General features: G+C 47.9%; 1 protein-coding gene across 2 annotated transcripts; it reads right to left on the bottom strand.

Moving 5' to 3' along the window:
• Nucleotides 1-8,951: 8,951 nt before the first annotated feature.
• PCDH8 (protocadherin 8) lies at nt 8,952-12,862 on the bottom strand (the record flags this gene model as incomplete). 2 transcript variants are annotated; one of them, XM_084234637.1, is made up of 3 exons in its annotated part: nt 8,952-9,325; nt 9,851-10,058; nt 10,517-12,862. In XM_084234637.1, the coding sequence occupies 3 exons, from the start codon at nt 12,860-12,862 to the stop codon at nt 8,952-8,954; spliced, it is 2,928 nt and encodes a 975-aa protein (XP_084090763.1). The 2 variants fall into 2 exon arrangements, with proteins under 2 accessions (XP_084090763.1, XP_084090762.1); XM_084234636.1 differs by having other exon boundaries at nt 10,226-12,862.
• Between the last annotated feature and the right edge of the window lie 1,763 nt (nt 12,863-14,625).

Consider the following 14,625-nt stretch of genomic DNA (forward strand, 5'->3'; position numbering starts at 1 on the left):
ACAGAGATCATCACTAGCAAAATGATTCTTGAACAGTCTTTAAGGGTGTTGAGCAGCCATCCCAGGCTGGGCAGGTTCATTGTCAGTTCTTGGGCAGACGGGTAAAGGAATCTTGGAGCCCTTGGGGCTGGAAGGCAGGCAGGCAACTGAGTTCCCCAGCATCCCCCCCCCCCCCCCCCCCGCCCAACATCTTTGTCTCTCTGGTGTCTAATAGTCCTCTAATAGCAGAGTGGTTCAGCCCTTTTCTCCCTTGAGTCTTCTAGGCCCAAGTACACGCATTTGCACATGCCTGCACTGTGCTTCCTGGGCCCAGGTGCCCATAATCATGGGAGGAATGCAAAGGTGGTGGCATGGAGTGGTGGGAGTGGTGGGAAAACAGCCCGATAACTCACTTACCCTACAAAGGGTAAGAAAAAGAACCAGAGAAGACAATGAGTAGAGGGGAGAAGAGGAGAGAAAATACTTTGTCATTCTAGGCAGAAAGACTAGGAGGGAGGAGGGTAGCACAATTAGAACCTTCTGGCTAAAGTACCAAATGTGTGTGGGTGGCAGAAGGGGAGAAAGCAGCAACAGGACTGCCTGGGAAGGGTGGCAGGGGTCAGAGCATGAAGGGCGTGGGATCCAATGCAGACTTTTTCTTAAAGACAATGGGAAATTATGAGTGTATTATCATGAAGAGAGAAGATCAGATACTTAGAAAAGATCTTCATGGCAGCAGTGTGGAGAATGGAGAGGAGAAGGACAGGTAATGAATCTAGGGAGCGAAGATAGATTTGTGCAGGAATGCAGGAATGAGGCAATGAGAGTTTAAACAGGGTGGTATGCCTTATTCTGAATCAGACATCTTGATTTTATTCCCAGTTCCTCCTATTATTAGCTGCATGACCTATGGCAATTTACCTTACTTCTCTGAGTCTTTCTTTCTCCATATGTAAAGTAGTTTAAAGGGTACTTACTCCCGACATTCGTGAGATTAACTGTGAAGTGTTTGTTGTAGTGCCTGAAAAGCAGTAATTACTAAAAATTATATCCTTATTGTTATTTTTGTTATCACACAGCCATCCTGATTTGGATAATCTCACTATAAACAGGCACTGAAACAAAGACTTGGGGGTCTGAAATGATTGCAGGAAGCACACTTGACTGAGTGACAAAAGTGAGACAGGGAGGCAGGAAAGCCAGTGGGGAGAGTTACTGAGTGAGTTTCTGCTGTGGAACTGGGGCTCAAATTCACTTGGGACCCTCAGGGGAACTGTGTAGAACATGACTCAAAATTGCTCCTTCCAGGAATGGGAAAGCAGGGTATTCATCCAGCAATGTCTGTGCCTAAATGTCTGAGTGTTGCCCCTATAGATTTTCTTTTTTTTTTTTTTCTTTTTTTTTTTAGAAGGATGAAGAGGGTTTTTTTTTAATGAAATACAAATTTTTCAAAATATGTCAACCCATGCATGTGATTTTTCAGTAGGTAATTCAGATTCTATGGATTGGGAACAACCCTTATTCAAATTAGAATTAACTCCTAAATTAAGCCTTGCTTTCTTTTTAAATATCATGGACTTGTCTAGGATAAACATTAACAAAGGTGGTCACACTTTTTAAAGAATAAGCTTTTGGGGATAATATGAGGACATGAATATGGATATCTTTCTCTATTTTGCCTTATTATCTCCCTCAGTACACCTCTATAACAGCTTACTAGTTTGATGACTGATCTTTTTCTGATTTATCTTAAAGTGTTAGAAAGTAAAATATCCTGAACACTTATAAATAAATTTAACTCTCCCATAAAAGAATATTTTCTTCTATGGATTCCTTTGAAGGATCCATAGTTTTTTTTTTCTTCTTTTTATTTGAAAAGTAAAAATTAGTATTAACAGTTTCAGATTAAAAAAAGAGGGTTTATGTCAATTTTTGCAAACAGGCTTTCTAGGTGCAGTGCTCCTCAGAGCTTACAGGAGGAAAGTATTGACTCCCAGGTGGTCTCCATATTCTCAGATGCAAAAAGTACATGTTATTTAAACAAAGATGTGGTTATGACTCTTAACAATGTAGGCATAGTAGAGCCAGAACCCACTAAACCCAGTGCTTGACATGTGCTCCTTCATCTTTTTTTTTTTTTTATAAATTTTATTGTTATATTCCCCATACAATTGCAGCCCCCCCATTCTGACCCCAATCCCTCCCCTCCCACCCCCGCCCCCCTAAAAGTGTCTCTGGTTCATAGTTTTTTGTTGATTTTGATTTTCACTTTCTTATAGTTATTCATTTTCCTGGTCCCTTATTTAAGTTTTCTAGATTCCTGCTATGAGTGAGACCATCCGGTATTTTTCTTTTTCTTTTTGGCTTATTTCGCTGAGCATGATCCCTTCCAGCGCCATCCATGTTGCTGCAAATTGCATGTGTTTATCTTTTTTGAATGCTGAGTAATATTCCATGGTATATATGTACCACATCTTCTTGATCCAGTCATCTATTTTTGGGCATTTGGGTTGTTTCCAAAGCTTAGCTATTGTAAACAGTGCTGCTATAAACATAGGGGTGCAGGTGTTCTTTGGAATTGATGTTTCTGTGTCCTTTGGGTAAATACCTAGGAGTGGAATTGCTGGATCATATGGAAGCTCTATGTTTAGTAGGTCCAGAAATCTCCATACAGCTTTCCACAGTGGTTGGACCAGTTTGCACTCCCACCAACAGTGCAGAAGAGTTCCTTTTTCTCCACACCCTCGCCAACATTTGTTGTTGCTAGCTTTTTTAATATGTGCCATTCTCACTGGTGTAAGATGGTATCTCATGGTAGTTTTGATTTGCATTTCCCTGATGACAAGTGATGTTGAACATTTTTTCATATGCCTGTTGGCCATTTGTATTTCCTCTTCAGAGAAGTTTCTTTTAAGCTCTTCTGCCCATTTTTTGACTGGATTATTTTCTTTGTTGTTGTTGAGTCTCATCAGCTCTTTGCAGATTTTTGTGATCAGTCCTTTATCATTAGTGTTGGGTGCAAAAATGTTCTCCCAGTTGGTGGGGTTTCTCTTTGTTTTTGTTATTGTCTCTTTTGCTGTGCAAAAGCTCTTTAATTTGATGTAGTCCCAGCTGTTTATCTTTGCCTTCACTATCACTGCTTTGGGTGATGTGTCTGTAAAGATGTCTTTGATGTGCAAATCACGTAGTGTTTCGCCTATATTTCCTTCTATATATTTTATGGTTTCAGGTCTTATGTCTAGTTCTTTAATCCATTTTGAGTTGATTTTTGTGTATGGTGTGAGGTGGTGGTCAAGCTTCATTCTTTTGCATGTAGCGACCCAGTTTTCCCAGCACCATTTATTGAACAAACTTTCTTTGCTCCAATGCATATTCTTTGCTCCTTTGTCAAAGATTAGTTGACCATAAATCTGTGGGTTTATTTCTGGATTTTCTATTCGATTCCATTGGTCTGTATGTCTGTTCTTGTTCCAATACCATGCAGTTTTGATGATTATGGCTTTGTAGTATAGTTTGAAGTCTGGGAGTGTGATGCCTCCATTCCCTTCTTTTTTTTTCAGGAGAGCTTTGGCTATTCGGGGTTTTTTGTGATTCCATATGAATTTCATCAATAATTGTTCTATTTCTTTGAAGAATGACATTGAAATTTTGATTGGAATAGCATTGAATCTGTATATTGCTTTTGGAAGGATGGCCATTTTAATAATGTTTATTCTTCCAATCTATGAGCAGGGGATGTCTTTCCATTTCTTTGTATCTTCTTCTATTTCTTTTAACAGTGTTTTATAGTTTTCTTTGTATAGGTCCTTTACCTCTTTTGTTAGATTTATTCCCAAATATTTGATTTTTTTTGTTTCAATAACAAAAGGGATGGTCTTTTTTATTTCTTCTTCTTCAGATTTATTGTTTGTGTATAGGAAGGCTACTGACTTTTGCGTGTTGATTTTGTATCCTGCCACTTTACTGAACTGATTGATGATTTGAATTAGCTTTTCTGTGGAGTTTTTGCCTCTATAGATTTTCAATCCCCAGTACTTCCATATAGCTCTGTGCACAGGCTGAACAAACCTCCATGGCCCCAAGACTGGGGGATCCTTAAGCCCGCAGCAAGCCTGAAGCTGAAGAATGCCCTGGTGCAACTGGAAGTGCAAGCTAAGGTGAGTCAAGGGCAGAGGGTCCTATTGCTTTGGGGCAACTGCAATCTGAAATGGGCTGGCCTGACTGTGGGTCCTCACCCACTTGCTTAAAAGGGACTTATATAATAAGACTCATCTGCAGGCACTCACAGAAAGGTTAATAATGATTTTATTTACAAAAAGGGGAAATGAAGAAAGGAATAATTCAGGGAGAAAGGGAGAGAGATAAATTGGTGAATACCTCCTACCAGTTCTGCTGGACTGGGACTCCAACAGCATGCTGAAAGCTGGCAAAAAACCAAGCACCCCCAAGACCCACATGTCTGGTTCTATATCAAGCCTGGCTGCTTAACTCCACCCTCAGTTCCCAGCAATCCTCCCTTCTGTGGTGATGGTGTTGACATTATGGGATTTTAGTTCTTGGCGTCCTGGATCTCTTTGGTCTGGGGTGGGTTGTGGGGCCCATAAAACCTGTGTTTGTGAAGTTTGTTCTGGACATCCTTTCCTCCCAACACTATCTGCCACAGTGGGGTAAAGGGGCTATTATACATTATCTGAAAGGTAGAATCGGTAGACATGAATAGGAGGAAGTAAGAAATAGGGTGGAGTTTTTTTTTATTTTTTAAAAGATTGATTGATTGATTGATTGATTGATTGATTGATTTATATAAGAACCGGGTACAGGCCAGATTCTCGGGAGGGTGAGAGTATTCACCAGAGACAGAGCGGGGAACAGAACAGGCAGACTGATGAAATACACTGCTGAGGGGAGCAGCGGGCGAGACAAGAGAGGTCTGCCTCGCCATGTGGGACCCTCGCAGGTGGCCGAGATTGAACCAGCACTGCAGAGGCTGCGGACAGCTTCACAGGACAGCTTCACAGTGCTGCGCTCAACCGCCTGCACCACCAGGGGAGGCCCCAGGGTGGAGTCTTAAAATGACTTTTTTATTTTTGGTTTTTAACTAAAAACTGCAGTCTCACTCACTGAGTTTAAAGGAATTTCCATAGGGATAGTTTGGGGGTAGCAGGGGCAGCAGAGGCGGGTATGATTTTGATGTTTTTACCTTGTTTGTGGTTGTGATACAGCCAAGTGTCATATGGTTGGAAAATGGAATTTCCCTAATTCCATATTAAACCATGTAGCCTTCACTTTGACATATTGAAATTCTTTAAACAAGTTTTGTGAGAGTAAATCCTGTACTCTGATAATGAGTGAAGATTTTTCCCTCTGCTAAAAGAGCATATTTAATCTGGGAGTTTAAGAGATATTTTAGAAAACAGCCTGGTGTCTCTTTCTACCTGCTGTTCACTTATTAGTTGACTTTGAACCTGTTGGTGAATTCCATTGCAGATATTTCCCTCTGAAGAAAGGGAATAATAAATACTCTTGAATTACTGTGTAGCTGTTGAAAACCAGACAGCATTTTCAAAGCCCATCTGAGCTGTTGCAAAGCCAGTGCCCCATCAAGTATTGTATTACTTTGCTTCAGTTTGCTTTCAAAACTTACTGCCTTCCAATTATCCTGTTGTTATTGAATTCAGTACTAAAGTGAATATGCTTGTTTTTTTAAATGGAATTTTGAGATGATAAAAGCTTATGTTTGCCAAGAGAGATAGGCCAAATATTTACCTAATTATGGCATGGAAATCATCCTGGTTATATATATATTCTCTCCATGTGTATATATATTTGTATTTGGAGGCATGCATCCTGTTTTTGCTCGATTTCAGAATGCATTTTTCAGTAGATGTTGAAACCACTTACATTTTAATTTTCTGAAGTGGTTTCTTTGATGGAGATTTTATTATAGGAAGTGTAGGACATTCAAGTCAATGGGGCCAGACACAAAAATGTGAAATATGTAAAGTCTGACTTTAGCTTTCTCTTTCAAGGTGACCTCCCATTTCCCCAAAGGCTTTTCTATCTTCCTGTGCTCCGGTCAAGGTGCCCAAGGGTTCTTGGCTCCCACCTTTGGAGAGGTATTTGTGGTGCAGTCACAAACCTCCAAGGCTTGGGAGTTTGCCTGTGAAGTTCACTTTAGCCATATTAGTCTGTAGTAGTATTTACTTATACCTGAGACTCTAGTCCACACAGTGAAAAGGAAAAAGTACAGAGAGCAAACCCATGTCAGGGCAAAGCGGGATAGCTTGAGTCTGTTTTGACTTCTTAGTAGGTGGGACTGAATGATAGTTAGTGGACACTGACTCCACAGAGAGGCAGGGAAAGAGGAAGTAGGACAGAAAGTAATAGATGTTTACTACAGGCTAGACATTGGGGGACATATTGTGCACATCCGTTATTTCATTTGATTTAATAAAACAATATATTTTCTTAAAAATGCATTTGAGAAAAAGTACTTCTTGAAAAAAGAGGAAAGCCTCTTTCATCTAATTCCAGATTTCTGATAGTTTTTGCTGCTGATCCTTAGAAGAGTCCTTTCCCCACCCCTAGATATTTTTTTGTTTAAACAATTTTAAGGTCTGAATTTTGTGTTTGATTTTTTTAAAAGTTCCAAGCAAAAATAAGGTCTTTTCATGATCATTTCTCTGAGGAAAAAAAATGATAGTGAAGTCACATTTTCATGTGAAAATCATATTTTTGGACTAATAAAATAGCTTGCATAGTATAAAAGGACATTGTTTTACTTTTGAGGGACAAAAGCAGACAAACATATTTAGAGATTGGATGCTTTTAAACTGCAGGGTGGGGTTATTCATTCTCCTCTACACTGGACTGGACTGGTTCAAGAACAAAGCTTTAGGAAGGAAGCATAATGGACTATGGTGGTGGAATATGGGTGGGTTGGTGGTGATAATACTTGATGGGAGTATCCAAATATTACCTCAATTGATAAAAGAAAAACTAATAAAGCTTTAGATGGCAGAATAGACCTACCTGGTGAACTCGCCCCTGGGGACTGGTCATGATCATGGTTCTGAAGGTGTCTGGCACCTGGCGACTGGCATTCTGAGCTTGCCAGTTACGTGTTTGGCTCAGTTGCCTACAGAAACCATTGAACTTTGTACAGGCTGTGGGTGGTGAGTACTTGTGTGTGCTTACCCTGCTGTTCAGCTTGGAGCCACCACTGGTTTCAATTATGACTTCAACAGGCAGCTTTGAGGGCTCCTCTATTCATTACAATGCCTTACACTCTATAATTAGTAATAAAGGAATACAGGCACTTCACAAATATAAAGGGCTAAACAATAATCAGGCAGTAAAAGCAATGCATTGGGACTTTTCCACCTCACTCTTTGTTTTTCTTCAAGTTAAAAAAATTCTTTTGTTGCTTCATTTTGTTTGCCTTTAATAATGTGGATTTGAATCTTATCCTAACCACTTATTATTTGTATGCCTTTGGCCATTTTATTTAGCCTTGCTGTAACCTCTAAAATGGGGGCTATTAGAGTTCCCATCTCATCATGGTTGTTTGAGGGTTAAAAAAGATAACGTATGCAGCCAGATTTATAAGAAGCTCTGCTCATGATCTGTAAATGTTAGCTCTTATTATTATCATCATTTTGAGTTGAAATGAATGCATAGAAAATAACACACAAAGGTCGTTTGAGTGTCTTTTAAAAAACCTTTCATTATGTACAATTTTAAACACAAACTCATAGATTGGTATAATTACCTCTGGTATAATTACCACCTTCCCCCCACCCCCAGGTTATCCATGCCAGCACCAATAATAATCAATATTTAATCAATCTTGTTTTGTAACACCTCCTGTGTTTTGATCTATAACATCTTAAAGCAAATCCCAAGCATTTTGCCATTTTACTCATAAACTTGAGATTTAGTGCCTTTTTCGTACTATTATCCCTGTATGTTAGGAGTTGCTAAGGACTATGTCTTCTTAACCCAGAGCCTCACTCCTAGAGGAGTTACTACAGTTAGTAAAAGCTCTACAGATGCTTGTTTAATTAGTGAATGAAAAAGTCAAACTTAGTTTTCCTCCACTTTTTGGTACATGTTCCATAAATATTTGTTGCGTGAATAAATGAGGGCAATAATTTCCTTGCATGCCTGATGCATATGGAAATTCATGTTTTATAAAAATCAACAAATATTTTTAATACTCGAATGAACTTCCAGTATTTGAAATCCCACAGGTTTTAGATGGCCGTGGACATTAATAATGCCCAAATAATTGGCACTTGAAAGAAGGTTTAACTCTGATACTCAAATTATTTGTGGATGTCTGATTGTAGGCAACTTCATGAAAAGCAATTAACAGATTCTTCAAACACATGACAAATCCTTTATTACTGTGCTTTATAAGTGACACGGTTCACAGAAAACCAAATGTAATTAAATAACATTGAACTTGAAATCTACCACAGACTCAAGATACACAAGTTAACTTGGCAAGGCAAAACTTCTCAAACACTAGGTTGTTTCAGATGAAAGATAAATTTCCATTAAGTAATTCCAACATGTTTTATTATTTTTTTTGTCTCACAGACAGTTCCTTTGGCAATAACTTCCATGTTAGCTTTTATTATATAAAAATATAACAAAATTTCATTATATACAAACATTACATTACACAATGTACAGGTTAAAAACACTAAGAAAATGGCAAGCTGCAAGTGAAATTAAAGTCAATAGCATGATAAGAAAAATGAAATACTGCACACATTTCATAAAAATTACAATAACTACATTTTTGTTTGCAAATACCAAACAGTACCAATGTGATTGGAAATAGCTTCCAACAACTTCATTTTAAGGCACATCTTGCATATTTATATATACAACACTGACACCGGTCAATAACTTAGGGGCTTCTCGGAGTGACCTGTATATGTGTGAAGACATGCAGCGTGGGATTACACATTTTCATTGGCTTCCTTCTTTGGGGATAGGTACCTGCCAGGGGGGGACTGATAGAGAGGAACCCCAATCTCCTGCAAGTCTGGGAGTCTTCCTGGACGGGGAGGGGAGAGCAGAGTGACTGTCCTGTCATAGTCTCTGTGCAGCACTTTCTCATAGACGCTCTGCAGTCCCACTGTCTTGGGTAGCTGGGCCTGGTAGTAATTGTCCCTGCGCAGAGGATCCCGAGGCAGGGAAGTACTCTTACAGAAGGTTGACATCTGGGCTGGTGGGTGCGGGGAGGAGTGAGTATTGGGTCCTCCACAGGATGGGCTCCAGCAGCGGTCAGAGTGACCCAGGATCTTACACTCAGCGGTGCACGCCCATAGTCCTAACAGAAAAGAAAGAGGGAGAGTGCATGACTATCATTATTGAGATTACGTACACCCGCAGGGCCAACTTCAGAATGTCAGGGCTGGCTGAAAAGGAAAGCCTATGAGCATTCAAGATTTGAAAAAAAAAAAAAAAAAAAAAAAAAAAACAAAAACCAAAACACTGCTTTCTGTCCAGCCACCTTAATATGGAGTTGTCGGGCTTCTTTTGTTGGAAGAAAGAGATAGGCAGATAGATAGAATCTCCCAGCTCACACTGCTAGAGTCACCCTTACCTCTACCCAACAGGATGGGAATGTGCTTTTTTCAAGTGGTGTATATGCCTTGTCTTGACATTTTGAGATTCACTGTATGAGGCAGTACAGGATCCTGAACTGGAGGACTGGAAAATGTGGGAAGAATGGGAGAAGCTGGGAGAAGAGATGGAGAGGAGGGAGAGGGAGAATAGGAAGGAGAGTGGCAGCGGGGCAGGGAGAGCAGGAATGCTGCAGCAGGGCAGAAGAGGCTGGGAAGAGAGTCCTTACCACTCTGCATGTGGTTGATGAGATCCTTTTTCAGAGCGTCCCCGCTGATGTCAGAATCGCTGTCGTTGAAATCACTGTCTCCTTTGCCACTGTCTTTGCCGCTGAACTTCTCTGCTTCCCGGCCAGAGATGGTGTTGAATGAGTGTCCTTTCCAGACCGCCACAGGGGGCGCGGGTTCCTTTCTGAAGCCTGGGGAGGCGCCGTACGGCTGCAGCAGGGAAAAGGGGAAGTAGGGTAAGGGTCAGGCCAGAAACGAACAAAAAAGTGCAACAAGTTAAGCATCTCCCGCGCACGTCTACCCGGACCCCTCCAGTCCCTTCCCCCATCCTGTCCGCGGAGCACGGAGGGGGGCGCCCAGCCCAAGGAAGGCCTCACCTCGGCGTGTGCGCCGCGGAGCCGCTGCTGCCCCTCGAAGTGACAGGAGCTTTCCCCAGTGGCGCTGCCGCCCTCCGAGCCCGGCACTTCGGCCGCGGCGACCGCGGGCGGAGGCGCGTCGGCCGCGGGGCTGCCAAAGGGCGCTTTGCCGCTGCCAGGGAAGGTGAGCACGTCGAACATGTTGGGCCTGGGCCCAGCTCTCCGGGCGGCATCCTCTGGGGAGCCGGGAGCCGAGGCTCCGCCGCCCGCCGCCCCGGGCCGCTCTTCCCGGAGGGCCCCCCCTTTGCGCACCTCCTTCTTGCGGCGGTTGCAGGTGGTAGCGATGGCGATGATGGCGGCTAGCAGCAGCGTGCAGCTCCCGGCCAGCACGATGATGACGATCAGCGGCGTGTCCCACTGTAGCGCTGGCCCCGACGCCGCGAGCCGCGAGCCGGGCGGGCGAGAGCGCTCTGGGTTCCCCGCACTGACTGGCACCACTGGCCCGCGCCCACCGCCTGCGGTCACCACGAAGCTGACCGTGGCTGTGGTGGAGAGTGGGGGGCGGCCGCCGTCGGATACGACCAGCAGCGCCTGGAACACGCGACCAGGCGGCTCCTGCGACAGGTCGCCGGTGAGCACGATCTCCCCCGTGCGGCGGCCGATGGAGAAGACTTCTCGGGGCTCCTGCTGCAGCAGCTCGAATGCCAGTTCCCCGTTGGCGCCGTCGTCCGCGTCCCGGGCCTGCACGCGCGCTATGGCCGTGTCCCTTGCCGTGCGCCCGGGGACCGCCACTTCCAAGGAACCGTTGGCCGGCACTGGGTGTACCAGAACCGGCGCGTGGTCATTTTGGTCCAGCACCCGCACTTGTACCAGGGCACTGCTGGAGAGCTGAGGGGAACCGCCGTCGCTCGCCTGGATGCGCACGTCTAGCTGGCGCAGAGTCTCGTAGTCGAAACTGCGCAGCGCATAGATAGCCCCGGTGGCCGGGTCCACAGAGACGTAGGTAGACACGGCGCCCCCGGCGCGGCCCACATCCGCCTCCAGCAGTCGGTAGGTGACCTGGCCGTTGCGGCCTAGGTCCGGATCCCGGGCGGCCACCGTGGCCAGGTAGGCGCCGGGCGGGTTGTTCTCGCGCACCGACACCTCGTAGACCGGGCGTGTGAAGACGGGCGCGTTGTCGTTCTCGTCACCCACGCGCACCGTGTAGGGCCGCACCGTGCGCAGTGGGGGCGCGCCGCGGTCCTCCGCAACCAGCGTCAGGTTGTACTCGGCGATGCGCTCGCGGTCCAGGGACGCCGCGGTCACCACCAGGTAGCTGCCCGCGTAGGCCGGCTGCAGCCGGAAGTGCTCGTGCCCGTAGAGGGCGCAGCGCACCTGCCCGTTGGCGCCCGAGTCCCTGTCCGAGGTGCTGACCAGCGCCACCAGGCTCTCGCGCGCCGCCCCCTCCGGCACCACCGAGATGGCGCCGGTCTCCGGCGTCCCCGACCCCGTCGACGAGGTCGCGTCGGTCTCCCCGAGAGCCGCGGCGGCGGCGGCGGCGGCGGCGGCGAAAGGTGAGGCGGCAGGGGCGCCGGGGGCGGCCAGCGGGGTGATGGCGATGTCCGGCGCGTTGTCGTTGACGTCGCGGATACGCACGATCACCTTGCAGGTGGAGGCGCGAGGCCCGGGGCCGCGGTCCTGCGCCCGCACGTCCAACTCGTAGGTGTCCTGGCGCTCGTAGTCCACGGGCCCCGCCAGGGTCAGGCGGCCCGAGCGCGGGTCCAGACGGAAGAGGCGGCGGGCCTCGGGCGGGGTTCGGGCCCCGAAGGCGAACACCACGTCGCCGTTGGGGCCCTCGTCGGGGTCGGCCGCGTCCAGGTCGAGCAGCAGAGAGCCCACGGGCGCGTCCTCGGCCAGCTCCACCTCGGCCACGGCGCCCTGCGGGAAGGCCGGGCTGTGGTCGTTGGCGTCCAGCACGCGCACGCTGAGGGCTGCCGTGGCGGAGCGTGGCGGGCGGCCGCCGTCTTGGGCCACCAGCTCGAGGCTGTAGGCGGCCTGGGTCTCCCGGTCCAGCTCCTGCAGCAGCACCAGGTCGGCACACTGGGCGCCATCCGCGCGCGTCTGCAGCTCCACGCGGAAGGGGCTGTGCGAGTCTGTCAGCCGCACGCTCTGCAGTCCGTTGGCACCCACGTCCTCGTCGACCGGCACCTCCAGGGGGATTCGCGTGCCCACCGCCGCGCCCTCGGACACCTCCACGGGAATCTGGGCCCGGGGGAAGCGCGGCGCGTGGTCGTTGACGTCTCTCACCTCCACCTCCACGTGAACTAGGCGGAACTGCTCCTGCGAGAAGCTGACCACGTCGAAGGCCAGCACGCACTGCGGAGCCTGGCCACAGAGCCGCTCGCGGTCCAGCCCAGCGTCCCCGACGGTCAGCTGCCCGTCGCCCTCACGTACCCGGAGCAGCGAACTGTTGAACTGCTTCATCAGGCGGAAGCTTGTGTCCCCGGACACTTTCATATGCAGATCCTCAGCTAAGGTCCCGATGACCGTGCCGGGGGCATCCTCCTCGAACGTGCTGTACCTCACAGTCTTGCTCTGGGCCACGGAGAGCACCCAGCAGAGGCTGAAGAGCTGCAAGGGGAAAAGGCAGGGGCTGCCTCTGCGCCGCCCTGGACCCATGCCGCCAGCGCCAAGTGCTATTCCAAAGGCTACGGAAGAGACTGCTCTTCTTTGCAGGTGCGAGCGCGAGCCCCGGGTTCCGCGGAGCACGCTCTTTGCAAGCCGGGTGCGGAAGTCTGCGGGCTGCAGCCCCGGGCTCCGGCGCGCTCCGAGGACCGCTGGACCCGCCTTCCCGCCGCCGCGCTCCCCGCTGGCCGGCGACTGGAGCTGCGCCGCCGAGCGCCGCCTCCGCTTTCATAGCCGCCGCTATGCAAATCACCCGAGCCCCGCAGCCAATGGCGGCCTCGCCCTCGCGCGGCTCCCCCGCCCGCCCCCGACAATCCCTTTAATGTGGAAAAGCTTCGAGGGGAAAACAAGAAAGAAAAATTGGAGAATCTTCCCTTTGTTTCTTTAACTCCGTCAGCTTTTTTCTCTTTCCTGCCAGCGCCCTGCGTGCTGAAGAGTGGGCGCAGCGCGCCCGGAGCAGAGGAGGGGACGCTGCGTGCCGGGTGCCGCTTCCGCGCCGGCTGCGGGGGCCGGAGCCGACCCGCCGGGCTCGCGCCCCGGGGCTGGGGCCTCCTCCCGCCCTCCCCGCTCTCGCGCTCTGCGGTTTGCGCCTCCGGGGCTCACCGAACGCTCGCAGCCCCCTCGTGACAGAAAGACCCGCGAGGCTCTTCGCGCCTTCTCTCCCAGCTTCCTGTGGCACTCGGAATAGCCTCTCGATTGAGGAGCCCGGAGGATAAGAGAAAATTGATTTTATTCAAATTTGTGTACTCAATTGTGCTTTGCTCGCGTGAGCCCCGATGATCGGAGCCGCCACTTCCCTTTCAAAGAGCCCTGCGCTGTGTTAGTATGCATGTCACTGTCCAAATGGCTTTCTTAAGTCTTGGGCGCTAGTAGGCAAGGAAAAAAAAGTTCCAAATAGGATTTAGCATAAGCTCGAGGAGATTTGGAAAGGTTTCAAAGATCAGACTGTATCAAAGGCTTATGAAGCCCTCGTTAGCAGTGGAAATAGAATGGCGTGGCAGGCGATCCCACTGGAGGCCCCAATGTCTGTATTATTTCACTGTGACAAGCTAAGAGGAGAGAAAGTTGAACAGTTTCCACAGCGGAGTTAGGCTAACTGGAATATAACGAGTAAACGCCACATGTATCCATTATATTTCTCTATTCATCCCCAATCACTGCCATAACTCTCTGGCTAAACTGTGATGGGCGCTGAATTCCACACAATACCCGGCTCGTATTAAAGTGCATTTAGAAAACTTTCCCTCCTGATGCCTTGTTCCGCCTATTTAGAGGATTTTCTTTCTGTTCTAATAGGGCCGCTCTGGGAAGCAATACTCATCCCGTTCCAGAAGAACAAAATCACAGCATGACGTTGAAACCTGGGGGGAACTTAGCCATCTGCCTGCGAAAGTGTGGAGCTTCGGCACTGCCAAGCTCTGGGATGGGCGGGTCCCGGGGCTGGTCGGCGTTTAACTTCCCCCAACAGGTAGCCTGCCTGCGGCATCCCTGAAGACCAGGAGAATGGGCCCCCAGGCAGGAACAGGTGGAATTCTTGCTGACTCTAATTGAGGAGTTTTATGGAGCAGGCTATGCAAATACATGCGAAGGAGGAGAGGCAAAAACAAGTCAAGTCATACACTGGAAGAGAATTTATTTTAAAGGCGATGGAGCTGATGCTTTTAATAAACGTTCTTTAAAATTTGATTTTTGTCCTGCTTTCAACATCTTACTATATTTTCCTTTCGTTCAAACCCGTGGGATATGTTCTGGGATCT

This window comes from Talpa europaea (assembly GCF_964194135.1).
Source record: "Talpa europaea genome assembly, chromosome: 6".
NCBI classification, from domain to species: Eukaryota; Metazoa; Chordata; class Mammalia; order Eulipotyphla; family Talpidae; genus Talpa; species Talpa europaea.